The sequence below is a fragment of the Notechis scutatus genome, chromosome 7 (genome assembly GCF_049901735.1).
Source record: "Notechis scutatus isolate UNSWTSFEM ecotype Mainland chromosome 7, rNotScu1.2, whole genome shotgun sequence".
Classification (NCBI taxonomy): domain Eukaryota; kingdom Metazoa; phylum Chordata; class Lepidosauria; order Squamata; family Elapidae; genus Notechis; species Notechis scutatus.
The window spans coordinates 8,129,194-8,142,620 of record NC_142015.1 but is presented as its reverse complement, the minus strand read 5'-3'; the positions used below and the strand labels follow the sequence as shown (position 1 = coordinate 8,142,620).

At 41.9% G+C, this 13,427-nt stretch overlaps 1 protein-coding gene across 1 annotated transcript; it reads left to right on the top strand.

The window, feature by feature from the left end:
- Positions 1 to 3,035: 3,035 nt before the first annotated feature.
- On the top strand, positions 3,036 to 8,784 carry GNRH1 (gonadotropin releasing hormone 1). The gene is made up of 3 exons (XM_026671324.2): positions 3,036 to 5,127; positions 6,107 to 6,206; positions 8,572 to 8,784. The coding sequence occupies exons 1-3, from the start codon at positions 5,002 to 5,004 to the stop codon at positions 8,583 to 8,585; spliced, it is 240 nt and encodes a 79-aa protein (XP_026527109.1). The 5' UTR covers positions 3,036 to 5,001; the 3' UTR covers positions 8,586 to 8,784.
- The last annotated feature ends 4,643 nt before the right edge of the window (positions 8,785 to 13,427 follow it).

Genomic DNA, 13,427 nt, shown 5'->3' with positions numbered 1-13,427 from the left:
GCCTTATAGATAAACAAGTTTCAGCTGCAACAGAAATAAGATTCCAGCTATATTTTTCCTGCTAAAATATAATTAGGGAATCTGATCTCTCTGGACACCTTGGACTATAACTCGTATAAGCTCCATGGCAGCATGTGGCTGTATGCAACCCTTAACCTGTGCACATTTCTAGCTGAGTTACAGAAACAGACGTAGAGGATCTTCCTGTTAAAAGTAACCAGAGCAAACACAATTTAAATGGGCTTAGAAAATATGATTGGGACCACAAATCATGCTAAGCTGTGGGCTTGTAAGTCAACCCGAATTGAAGAATTTGTATAACACTCAAGTCACGCAAACTGGGTCACAGCTTACAAATTCCCTATGAGGTCAATACAGAACATTTGAATGATCTGTGCCCATGAGCCTACAGCCAGATTGTGCACACCCAGATATAAATGAAACTGGGTGAGCACTTACCTTAGACTCAGAGCTACAATCAACATCGAAATGTAGAAATTGAAGGAAATTTCCAACAAATGAGATAACGGCTCCAGAATTACATCCTAGAAAGATTAGGGGACTAAAATCTATACTTATAGACTAGTTGCATTTGGAGCCATTAGCCTATCTGTTCCTTGCTGGGTGAGGCTCATGGACACTGTAGTCATCTGGTCTGGATATCAGTTGATATATGCCTGTAGGAAGAATCCTTTGTACTTAATACAGTTTTTCATTTAGTTTGTGGATGAAGGGAATCAGGTTGGGGAGCATGGGAGTACCCTAGCCAAACAGAATCAAGAGGTTGAAATAGACACGGGCTTTTCATGACATGGTTACATGGGGTATTTTTGCCTTATTTAGGCATGCATTAAAAGCTATGGGGAAAGCTTCTGTTATCTGACGATGGGAGTCTGAATAAGCTCTTAGTCCTTTCTTTTTCAACTTAAGCCACAAATGGAAGCTGACTGAACAGTCCATGCTGAATGATTCCTCTCATCCAATTTTTCAAAAAAAAAAAAAAAGGGTGGGGGGGTGATTAAATTGGTAAGGGTTACAGTAGGGATGTCAAAGTTGCGTTGGCACATCATGTGATGTATCACGACTTTCCCTCCTTTTGCTAAAATGATGGGCGTGGCCAATGTGTGATGCATCCAGCCCGTGGGCCACAAGTTTGACACCCCTGGCTTACAGGAAATGTGCGCTTGTGACCCTTGAATGAAAAGCGAATAGCAAATGTGTCCATTATTAATTCTCAGTCTTCCATATGGTTGAGAATTAGTTTTAGTTCTTTGGAGTGGTGTTTTGTTTTTGTTTTTTTGAACTTGGCTGGTCTGGCTGCTTGGATATAGGATATTATACAGTAATAACCACAACAACAGATCCCTGGTGCTTATAATTTCACCAAAGTTTTTGAAAAGGGGCGTGGGGAGAGAAAGAAGGACATTGTTTCAAGAATACCAAACTAATTTATGCAAGAATATAATGAGGATTTTCAAGTTTGAAGAAATCAGATTTATGGTGATTTGATATTGATCAATGCTAAATTGATGAAGAAGCCAATTTAGCTATATTTCTCCTCCACTCACCTTTCTATTAAACACATATATCTCAGAAAGGAATAAGATCTCCTATTTTAGAATTCTATTTTCTTAATTCTCTATGTGTAAGTTCTGTCCGTTTTGTTGAAGTTGAATGTCTTAATCACAATATGTTCACCTATGCATAAGAGACTCATGACTTCCTTGATCAAATCATGAATACACTCGGTATAAATAAAGAACATCAGAAACTTGCAAGCGTTTGTCCATGCATTTGGAAAATAACACTATTTAAGCTGAGGTAGGGAAGCTTAATCAATTAGTTCTTGGATATAAAAGTAATTTGATATTTTGCAGTTAAGGGTGTTGAATGGGGTTCCTGGAATTATAAAACTTGGCAACAGTTTCCTCTGATTTTGCAAATAAGACCAAACTTCCAATATAAAAAATCAAAATTTTCATATTCTTTTTACCCCAGTTTCTCAAGAAACATTTCCAGTATCTCTTTCAATTTTAGTTATTTTTAAATGGATTTTGTTCAAGTTTATCCAAGTATGTTGGATGTGTTCTCCGCCTTGAGTTATTTGTAAAAATAATAAAGGCAGGATATAAGCAAACATAAATCTGTATGATTGAGATGTCATCTCAAGGACTGCTTAGCAGTGGAATGAAGCTAGTAAATATAGCCAGAGTTATAATTGGAAAACTCACCCGGCCACCCAACCACTTCAGCCAAAATACACATAGAGCATTATGCAACAAATATCCGACTTGCTCACGAAAGCCCTGTTTTTCTTTTAATTGCAAATAAATGGCTTTCACAGCTTGAATTTTCACTGTCCCTGGAAGAGTTCTACAGGAGTCCTTGCCAACGCAGTAAAATTGAAGGAAAAAATACATTAACCTTTAGCAAATCCTCATGAAATATTTTCTGCAAATTACCCTTATCCATTAACACCCCGAGGAAACAGGAGGGAAATGCTGAAGTAAATTACAGTAAACCCTTATAAAATCTCAGGCGTGGAGTGTTAATAGTCTTGTTCACATCTAAGATGTGGTTGACAATATTTTAGAAGCTAATTCTCTTAACGGCCTATAGTAGTTGATTATAGCTCCATTATTTTTTCATTTATTTGTTATTTCACACCTGGCGTGATGGCCCAAACACCTTCTGGAAGACTTAAATCTTTAGGTTCTTCTAGAAGGTGACCAGCGTTGAGGCTGTCCTGACTTCAAGCAGTTTAACCTCAATATGGCACTTTGCTCTTTTGATGATAAATGCATTCTCATTTACAGTATGGTTTTGCCTATCACAGTGGTTCTGAAAGTATGGCCTGTGAAAATCATATAAATAAATATTTTAACTTTTCTCACTTTTAATTTCTAATACAGTACATATCAATAAATATAGCCTACATAAATCTAAGTTCATTGGGGTCCTTGGTGCTGTCTGAGTTTGGGTGTTTTCTTGCAGACGTTTCATTACCCAAACTAAGTAATATCACCAGTGTTAGAATAAACCCCATTCTTTGCTAACACTGGTGATGTTATCTAGTTCGGTAGTAAAACATCTGCAAAAAACCCACCAAGTTCATAGAGCACCAAGGATCCTGCAATGTAACCCTGAGCTACAAATACTCCCTTTTATCAGTCATCATTCAGTGAAGCATCCAATTTTCTCATTGTATCAGACTGATTAGTGATACAGGCCTGCAATAAACTGCCTCTTCCATAGCGGGTATTCTGGGCTTCGTAAGCCACTCACTGGATAAATTTTATATTTAGGAATAAATAGTTCTGCATTAGTCATGCAGAAACCACTGCCATGGGGTTAACTGCGTTGGTCAATGGTTTACTTTCTTGAGTGAGGAACTTTTCACTATGTGAAAAATCAGTTCTTCAGTGGTTGAGCCTGACCCTTCTAATGTTATAGCAATAGCACTTAGACTTACATACCACTTCATAGTGCTTTTACAGCCCTCTCTAATGAGTTTACAAAGCCAACCTATTGCCCCCAACAATTTGTGCCCTCATTTTATCAACCTCGGAAGGACGGAAGGCTGAGTCAACTTTAATCCTGGTGAGGTTTGAACTGCCAAATTGCAAGCAGTCAGCAGAATTAGCCTGCTGTACTGCATTCTAACCACTGCGTCACTCTGGTTATACTCTCTTCTTGCATCTTCTTTCATTCTTTTATGAATTAGCTTAATCAAAATCTATCCTTTCAATATCGGCCTCCAATTCTTTCAGAAAGATGCTGACTGTCCCTAGCATTCTTCTTGCAATCAGGGGTTCTTGTATGGCCTCCAGTTGGTTCCTATTTTGCCCCAATATACTATAACCAGTTTTTGCCATCTTTATGGCATTGTCATTGTATTAAAAAATATCTTAAGTGGAACTGGTGGTCCTCAAAGGTTCCTATTTATTTCTTTTTCTTAACAACTTATTTAGATGGATATCATCTAACATGGTGGAGTGGTTAAGGTGTTGGAGTAAGACAGGGAAGACTTAGGTTCAGGTCCATTTTTGATCATGGAAATTCAAGAGATGTCTTTCAGCCAGTTGCTCTCATTGCGTTGCTGAATGTACCACACAGGATTACTGCAGAGATACAATAAAGGGACGAGAAAAGGTAGGGTATAAATCTTGCAACAGATATAAAAATACAACACACTTATAGGATAGGAACAGAAGAAGATGGTAGGATCTTTGAGAATGCTTCTGATAATTTTTTCTCCTGCATCCCTGGACTCGAAGGCTCTACTTTTGATATCCAACTGTGAAAGCACCACCGCAGCTATTGTTCCTTCCCAGTCTTCTGAATAGATAGGTGAGAAAACCAAGACTTTGAAACCAACCAGTTGCTCATAAAAATGGCATCCCCATTAAACTACTAATACCGTCTGGATTTAGCACATCTCAGTTTGCATGCCATCTCTCAGGAAACCTTATCCATGAAGATTCTCAGTCATCTAGGTAGGGTTGTCTGGAAGTTGAACCAGTCTGAAGAAGCTACTTGGATAAGCAGCAAAAATGTTTCAAACCAAAAGAGAAAAGAAGTCCAATTGCCGTGACTCATTTTCCAGACTCAAGAAAGGTTGTTAGGCTTTTAAAGAGAAAAGATCAGCTTTGTATACCAGCTAGCCAGGAAGGACATCCAAATCCTTCTCGTCATGACTTAAATAAGGCCACAATTACAGTCAGCGTGAGACAGTTATGAATGGAGCTCCCTGGGGCAAATGCGTCAAGGATGGAGAAGTGGTATATTTATAAGGCAAGGAAGCACATTATCCCACACCTAAGAAGGTCTCAGAAGAACCACTTCCATCTTTGACCATCAACCAGGTAACATTAGCTATAGGATATGCACAATGCATGTTGGCATCTTCAATAATAACTATTGAGAGAAACGTGTTTAGATTTTTCTTTATTTCATTTCTTCTGCATTAGCAGAGCTTCTTGGTCTCCAGATTGTGATAAAATGCAGAAGATAAGCTTCTTCCTGTTGCTCATCTCTTTATCAACCTGCTTTGCCCAACATTGGTCATATGGCTTCCAACCTGGTGGGAAGAGAAATGTGGAAAACCTAAGAGACTCCTTCCAAGAGGTAAGTTGGCTTTTGGTCATTTCAACCCACATTATGCGATGTTTTGCCATTTATGACAAAGCAAAGAAATATTGGAGAAGGATCCACATCTTAATGCAGAAGATTCTTAAAGTGAATATAAAGATAAATCCAGAGACTTTTCTTTTAGGCTTAATGGATTAAAAACTTGAAAAAAAATCTGGTACTTTGATATTATACATGCAGATAGCAGCAAGAATACTTTATGTACAAAAATGGAAGGATACTTTGATTCCCAAAATGGACGAGGGGCTGCAAAAGTAGATGGAGTTAGCAGAGGTGGCTAAGTTGACTGCTTTGATTAAGGAAAAGAGTACAATTAATTTTCTTTCTAATTGGAAACCACTTTTGGATTTTGTGCTTGAGGTAGAAAAAAACTGCTTTTCAAGTATATATTATTATGTGAAAGTAAAAAAGTCAAGGTTGTATGTTGTTACCTTACTCTACTATGTAAAATGAGTCAGAAATCGATGCTTTTTTCCCTTCTTTTCCCCATTTCTCTACACTTTTTCTTCTTCCCCCTTTCCTCCCCTATTTCCCCATTATTTTTATTTTTATTTGTATGGGTTGGACCCATCACATGATAAACTTGGATGTTTCTGTTCCCTGAACATCAGGGGAGCTTCAGGTACTAATTTATAAAGATCAGAACTATCACTGGAGGGAGCACCTAACAATGTGAACCAGTTGCTTCCATCTAGGAATATTTCTGTGGTCAGTTTCTAGAATAGGGCAACTAAACACCAGCTTTCTTCTGTGAGCTTTCCTTTGGAAACTTTATCAGGACAGGAGATGCTACTGTTGGAAGGTACTTGGAGCACCAGAGTATATATTCACTGACTATTCTCCAAATGTGGAGAAGACACTAAACAATTCCACTGCACAGCCTCTGAAGCTTCCAACCCAAAACAGACTTTCCATAATTTCAGACTGTCACTTGAGTCCTTTTTCTCCAATGCAGATTGAAACCGAGATGGACAAAGCTGGGGAACTGCAGCTCTTCGAATGCCGTGTGCCACGCCAGCATTTCACACTCAGAGGACTGAAAGGTGTTCTTACAGGTGAGCCCCCTTTTAAATGTTATTTTCAACTTTGCAGTATTTTCTGTTCTGGTGATTTAACAACAGCAGAATGTAACTGTCATCCCCATCAGGTGGATCAGACCAGGAAATCACCACCCCAGGAAGGCTAAAACTACCTTTATTGAGATAAGACTGTAGAAACTGAATCTTGCAAATCTGATTGTGTTGCATTCTCCTCCCCTTCTTAAACTCTTGTGAAATAGTGGGATGCGTGTCTGAATCTCTTATGAATATTTTCTGTTTGAAGAGGACCTGGCAGGTTTTTCCCTTTTGTTGTTTTGCTAATGGAGCAAGTAAGTCGAAGCTAAGGAGAATATTGCTAAGGAGAATGCTAATTAAATCTTTTTTAAGGTGTATGGGAGAATTAGAGGTTATCTTTTATTAAAAAGGTAGATTGAAATATTTCAGCCTCAGGAGAAGACTGGCTTCATAGACCACTGTTCATAATTATCTTCTTGCAGCAATTTGGTCATTTTCCCCCTTCAGTAGCTATTTAATAATTTAAATATCTTTTGTTTTGCTCCAGAAAAACAAAAGTTTCCTCTGTTAATATGGCTGAATGCATATATTTCACTAAACAATAGTTAGTTTTACTGCAGTTCTCTGGGCAAAATCAGTGGTCTGGGTTTATACTTAACATTGTCAATGATTTTGAACAAGCTCGCATCTCCGCTTTGGAATCAGAGTAAACATATGGGAGGCAAATATTGTAAGACGTGAAGAAACCTAAACCAACTCCAATGAATTCAACCTTTGTCTTTTGCTCTCGACTGCCATGCACAACACCATAATCTTCTCTTGGGGCCTTCACATAAATGAAGGCAACTTCATTTATATCATTATCTAGCCCTTCAAACACCATCTGTTACTGCACCTCTTGCAGTCCATTGCCTTTTACTTTAAAAACCTTTTCCCACCCATTTCAAATGATTAGACTAAGATACTGGGCTAACTATCACACTGGGCACCATGTTGATCTCAAAGTTCCAAGATCTAAACTAGGGATCCCCGACCCCCAGGCTGCGGCCCACTACCAGGCTGTGGCTAGTTCGGAGGTGGGCCATGCAAATGTTGGGTCAACACATGCATGCACAGCTTGACTTGTGCAAGTGGCTGGCAGACACACATGTGCACACATGCACTAGCGCCTGCTTGCATGGGCCAGTTGCCGCTCCCTCCCGTCGGGCTGCTAAGCCATAATAGTTGTGGACCACTGATCTGAACTATTCCTCTAGTCTTGGAGAAGGAGAAACAAAACTAATTCTAAGTTAGCTAAGTTAACTAAGACAAAATAAAACCAAGTCTAAGTTCTAAGTTAGCTAAGTTAATTAAGACTAAGTTGGCCTAGCAGTTAAATGCTGGTGTGTAAGGCTTGGAGGTGATTGCTCTCCCATAAGATATAAAGGAGGAGCAAAGGGACAGGAATCTTTGCAGGAAGCAATGTTGTTTGCTCTGTTTGGATTAAACCTTGAAGCTGTGTGTGGACTTTGTACCCCATTTGGCTTTTTACAGTTAATTTGGCACTTTAGTTGTTGGCAGCAATTCAAAGGAGATAAAGGTGGGTGCTTATCTCAAGAGACTGTTTGGGACTCATTATGGGCTGGGAATGAACATAATTCCCAATGTTGAAATAAAAAGAGAGTTGTTTAGACTAAGCATGTGCTTAATTACACAGTCTCAGGAAGCCTTGGTCAGAACACAACCTACCAGTTCATATGCATGCAAGTGTGAATAAATAGGTACCACCAGGGAAGGTAATAGAATTCTGTGCATCTTTGGCCTATAGTAATGCCGGCCACATGACCACGGAAGTGTCTTCAGACAATTCTTGTTCCCTCTGCTAGGAAAGAGAGATGAGCACCACACCCTAGAGTCAGACACAACTAGACAATGGAAACCTTTACCTTTTTTAAAAAAAGTTCTTCAAAGTACCCACTGAGCATGACGGGACAACTACAGACTAATGTAAAAAAATGATGATTCTTTCAAAGCTCAGAAAAATCCTTATTCTTTTTGTTCCTGCCTCCTAAGGATTTGGATAAAAGACAGACCAATTTGGACATTATGTCAGCCAGAGATTGCCTGATTTACTTTTTATTTCCCTGATACTTTTTCTCTTTCCTTTTTGCATCTGTTTCTGTTTTGAGTCTGTCAACACCGAGCTGTAATAGCTTTACAATGCTGAGAAAACTGTTGGTACTTCACACGAGTATTAAAAGTTCGAAACGATGTACTTCAATTACAATAATTTTGAAATGTTGAATGGTATTTGGAAAAAAGATTTTAAAAGTTTAGAAGATTTTAAAATGTATCTCTTTAAAATTGTCATCAATGTGTATTGCAGGCAAGTCTAATTGAAGGCGAAAAGGGGCAAAAGATGATCCAAAGCGACGCAAATCCAGGTGAAAAATAAAGCAGAATGGAACCTTTGCAAAGCAAACATTTAACTGCAACATCTGACTTACATAAATGGTAAATCAAAGCAAAAGGGGTGGGGGAACTACTTTGCCATTGTGTTATTGAGCTTCAAATAAAATTTCCTTAAGCTACCTGCCAACAGACTGCAATTTTCTCTTGGGAAATGTAAACACACCTATGCTCATTTGGTTAAGTCAAACATGTTTATGATTGCTTACAGAGCACTTTGCTTATTTGATCTAGAACAGGGGTCTCCAACCTTGGCAACTTTATGACTTGTGGACTTCAACTCCTAGAATTCCTCAGCCGGCAGAGCTGGATGAGGAATTCTGGGAGTTGAAGTCTACAAATCATAAAGTTGCAGACCCCTGATTTAGAAGATAACAGATAACAAATAGAGTTGGAAGGGACCTTTTAGGTCATCTAGTCCAACCCCCTGCCCAAGCGGGAGACCCTACACCATTTCTGACAAATGGCAGTCCAATCTCTTCTTGAAAGTCTCAAGTGATGGCGCTCCCACAACTTCCGAGGGCAACTTCTGTTCACTGCCAGAAAGTTTCTCCTTATTTCCAGGTTAAATCTCTCCTTGTTCAGTTTCCATCTATTATTCCTTGTCTGGCCTTCAGGTGCTTTGGAAAATAGATTGACCCCTTCCTCTCTGTGGTAGCCCCTCAAATATTCGAAGATTGCTATCATGTCTCCCCTCTTTACTAGACTAGCCAAGCCCAATTCCTGTAACTGTTCTTCATATGTTTTAGTCTCCAGTCCCCTAATCATCCTGTTTGCTCTTCTCTGTACTTATTCTAGAGCAGGGGTGGGCAATTAATTTCTGTCGGGGGCCACATGGAAAATCAGATCTGCGTTCGAGGGCCGAACCAATTTTATAAAAGGCCATTATAGATAGATAGATAGATAGACAGATTCTTCCGCTACGAATAAACGACTGTGTGTGTGTGTGTGTATGTATGAATGTACCCCCTCAGTTTACACAAGTTGGCCACTTATAAGATAAAAAATAAATAAACGCCCACCCCCAAAACATAACTCCTCCGGTGCCCACGGATAAACTGTGAACCACCAATTAGTAGCAGGGCTGACCCTCCCTCTTGAACCAACGTCTAATTGGGGGGAGCAGGCCGGCCTTCAGTCTCTTGCGAGAAACTGCTGGCTAACCCTGCAAACTGCTTGCCGAGGTGTATGTGTGTGGGGGCTTTCGCCTGCCTTTCCCCCCGCCCGCCCAGCGCCCATCCCGCCGCCGCTTTTGCCGTTAAACCACGAGTCCTCCCGGGCGCTTGGGAAGCCCGCTCGGCAGAAAACATCTGCGCGCCTCTCCCAGGACCTGCCCGCTCCACCCAGCCAGGACGTCCACCACCGAGCGCGCCTCGGTCCGGCTGCGAGGTCCCGGCACTGGCGCGCTGAGGGCGCCGGTGTTCTTCTCTTTCATCTTACCCCAGGGGAAGGCCGTGCGTGGAGGGAGGTGTGAAGCGCCTGCTGGTGCTCGGGTCTACGGGAATATGCATCACAACAGCGGGCGTTAGGGGAGGAAGGAGGCGGCGGCGGCAGAGCTGCTGCTGTTGCTGCTGCTGCTGCTGGCTGAGAGGCGAGGGAAAGGGGCGCCCAGGGCGCAGCGAGCCAGATGTCCAAGAGTGCACCGCAGGCCGCTCCGAAGCCAGGCGTGGGAGAAAACCGCCCCAGCCCCCGCGCAGGTCGGGCCCTCACCACCACTGCCAGTCCTGGCCGCTCCGGCCGCCAGTCGCTCCTTGGGGCGCAGCTCTTCCCATGGCCCCGTTGCGCTTCTCGTGCTACTCGCCGCCAGCGGTGCTCGGGGCTCTGCCTGAGCCGAGCAGCGGGAAGAGGCACGTCGAAGCTGCAGCGGCCGGCTCAGACCTCTTGGTCCCGGGAATCCCCTCCACCAAGGCGCCTGAGCCTCGGTGGAGGGGATTCCCGGACTAAGAGATCTGAGCCGGCCGCTGCAGCTTCGACGCGCCTCTTCCCGCCGCTTGGCTTCGCTGTCCCGTGGCGCTGGGTTCCGGAGCGCAGCCCCAAGGTCTGCTGGCCACGGTGGGGAGTCCGGAGCTGCTCAGCGGGCGGTTGGCCGAACCCCAGAGCGCTCCTTTGGCGCCGCCTCCCGCGTCCCCTTCCAAATCAAACGCAGCTCAGGCAAAATCAAGCGGGGTTCCATCGGTGGCGGCCGCAAGGGCAGCGCTCGGGGATCCTTCTCCGGCAGTCATGACGGAGGGGTGGGGAAGCGAGCCGGCAGCATCCCGTGCTCCTCCCGTCTCGGCGGCTTCTCTCCCCGCGAAGGGACTGCGGCGAGACCTCAACAGATTTCAGCTCTCTTCGCTCCGCTGGCTCCTGCCCCCGTTTCCTGCTTTGCCTGACAAGCCCGCCAGGCGCCCTGCTCGCTCTCCGCCGTCCGCCCTCCGCCTCAACCGCATCCTCTCGTCGCGTCTGAAAGCAGCTGAAAAGTGGCCGCGGTTACATACGGACCAATCTTTGGTGGGCCGGATTAAAAAGACCAACGGGCCGGATGTGGCCCGCGGGCCGTAGTTTGCCCACCCCTGTTCTAGAGTCTCAACATCTTTTTTATAATGTGGTGAACAAAGGCAGGCTTAGTATCCTAACAATGGGTGACTATTCAAGAACAGTCCAAGAACATTTAGATTATTTTCCCCATAGGCTCTTCTCTCAAAGTCTGGCATAACAACAGCATCAGTGAATATGATCACTGCCATGACTTCTCATCTCTCCTGATAAATATACGACAAATGAATATAGATTTTACTTGGTTGACTCCTAGTCACTTTTCTACTACCAAGGGACCTTTATAACATGGGAAAAATATGGATTTGGGCTGCTAGCTGCACCATCAAAAGCTTTTGGCCGCTGTCTTCCAACATCTTTGCAGTAATTCAATCCCAGTTGAATACCTGTTCAGTATCTGTTAATATTCACTTTCATTCTGTGCAGTGCTTCTCTCACTCAAGAAAGCAACTGACATAGCAGGGACAGGTCAATTCAGCAACAATCTCCACTGTTTTCTCACATCCTTAATTAATTAGTTGATGAAGAGGTCTAATAAATCAAAAAAGCTTACTCAGGCATTAATTACTGTTTAAATCAAAATCTAGATTATTTTTTTAAGTCACTCCCTTTTCTGCTGGTTTGTCTTGAAATATAAGAATAGACAAAATTTTGATGGAAGCATGCTATTTTAAAATTTTAACCTTCAGAATCACACAGTTTTGATTCAAGCAACTATCACATAATAGCTACATTATAACGGGAAGCAGTTTTTATTTTTTATTTTATAAAAAAGGCCAAGTTAGAACTTTTTTTAAAAAAATGTCAAATCCAAAACTGATATGTCACTTGCTGCTTCCAGATTTGGCATGTAATAAAACTGCAAGAAAAAAGAAATGCTGATGCACGTAATTCTACAATAAATCCTTTTGATGCGGGTATACCTATACAAAGACAGGCAAACAAACATGGAATCATATTTTTTTTTTTAATATTTTCATTTACAATTATAAAAATAAATAAGGCAAATCTGCTGCAATAAATCCTGCACTGAAAATAACATTTTAATGTAATGGTCAGTCAATAGGCACAACAATGTCATGGTGCTACAGAACACCAGCTAGATCTAAGAGCCCATGCTTCAAACATTACCAAATCTTTGGATGTGCCCTTTCGATCACAGAAAAAAAAAATTTCTCGAAGGAAGGTGTTACCTAACAACCATTAATCTTCCACATTAACTCTTGTGTGTGGAATTATTGTGTATGTTGCCAAACCTAGACCACAAATACAGCAATTAAGGAGGTAACATGGACCTACAAGGTGCCAGGTTTGAAAAAGGCTTTAGTAATGTTCTCAGACTTGAAATACAAAAGGAGTGTGGGCTTATAAGTCATACGTTGGAGAGATCCGCTTCTTGCACATAGATTATTTTCCTACATAGTTGTTAAACTATCAACAGGATAAAACTGAGCACATTTCAGATATTCCTTGGAGAACTATATCTTAAAACTTTATTCATGTCCTCTTAGACGTCTAGAAAGCTCAGGCACGAGTTCCTAGGTGGCTATCTAACCAGATCATAACCTGCTTAAAACCTCAGCAAGTCTGCTTCATCATTGGCTTGAGATCCTGTCCTGCCAGATTTTTTTCATCCTTCTGGTTAGTCTAATGCAGTGGTTCTCAATCTTTTCTTCACATTTAAATACCTTTTGTGGTCATGGCCATGGATCCCCAAGACTTAAATATTTAAATCGTAACATTTCTTCAAGCCTTCATGAACCCCCTATGATGACATCATGGTTCCCTCCCCATAGGTTAAGAACCACTGGTCTAGTGCATTATCATACAGAGGGAACATGGAGAAAAGAATTGGAAGTGGCAGCTCTACCCAGATTAGCCATTTTCTCCTGCCCATTTTGTACTCATGGGAGGAGTTGACATCACCCATAGAAATCCTAGAAGACAACCATTCAAAAACAGATAGTTTTTAAGTCACAAAACATCTGTCTCCAGGCAGAAGCAATCAGGAGCTGGTATCATCTTCCAAGAACCCCAAAAGGGAGGAGAATGAAAATTGTTCCAGAAGAGTTCAGGTCTTCCTGGAATGGGCAGAGAGGAAAACCACAGCTTTTAAGACATTTGTATCTTCGCTGGTAACTAGCACAGCTGGAAATGGAAGTCTGTGCAAAGCGGAGAATTTTTTCCACCGCGAGGTTCAAATATTCCCGTACAGATTTCCCACCAACCCACCCAGCC

Coding starts and splice junctions, on each gene's coding strand:
- GNRH1 (XM_026671324.2), top strand. CDS start 5,002: ATGCAGAAGATAAGCTTCTTCCTGTTGCTCATCTCTTTATCAACCTGC. Junction 5,128..6,106: donor TAAGAGACTCCTTCCAAGAG/GTAAGTTGGCTT, acceptor TCTCCAATGCAG/ATTGAAACCGAGATGGACAA.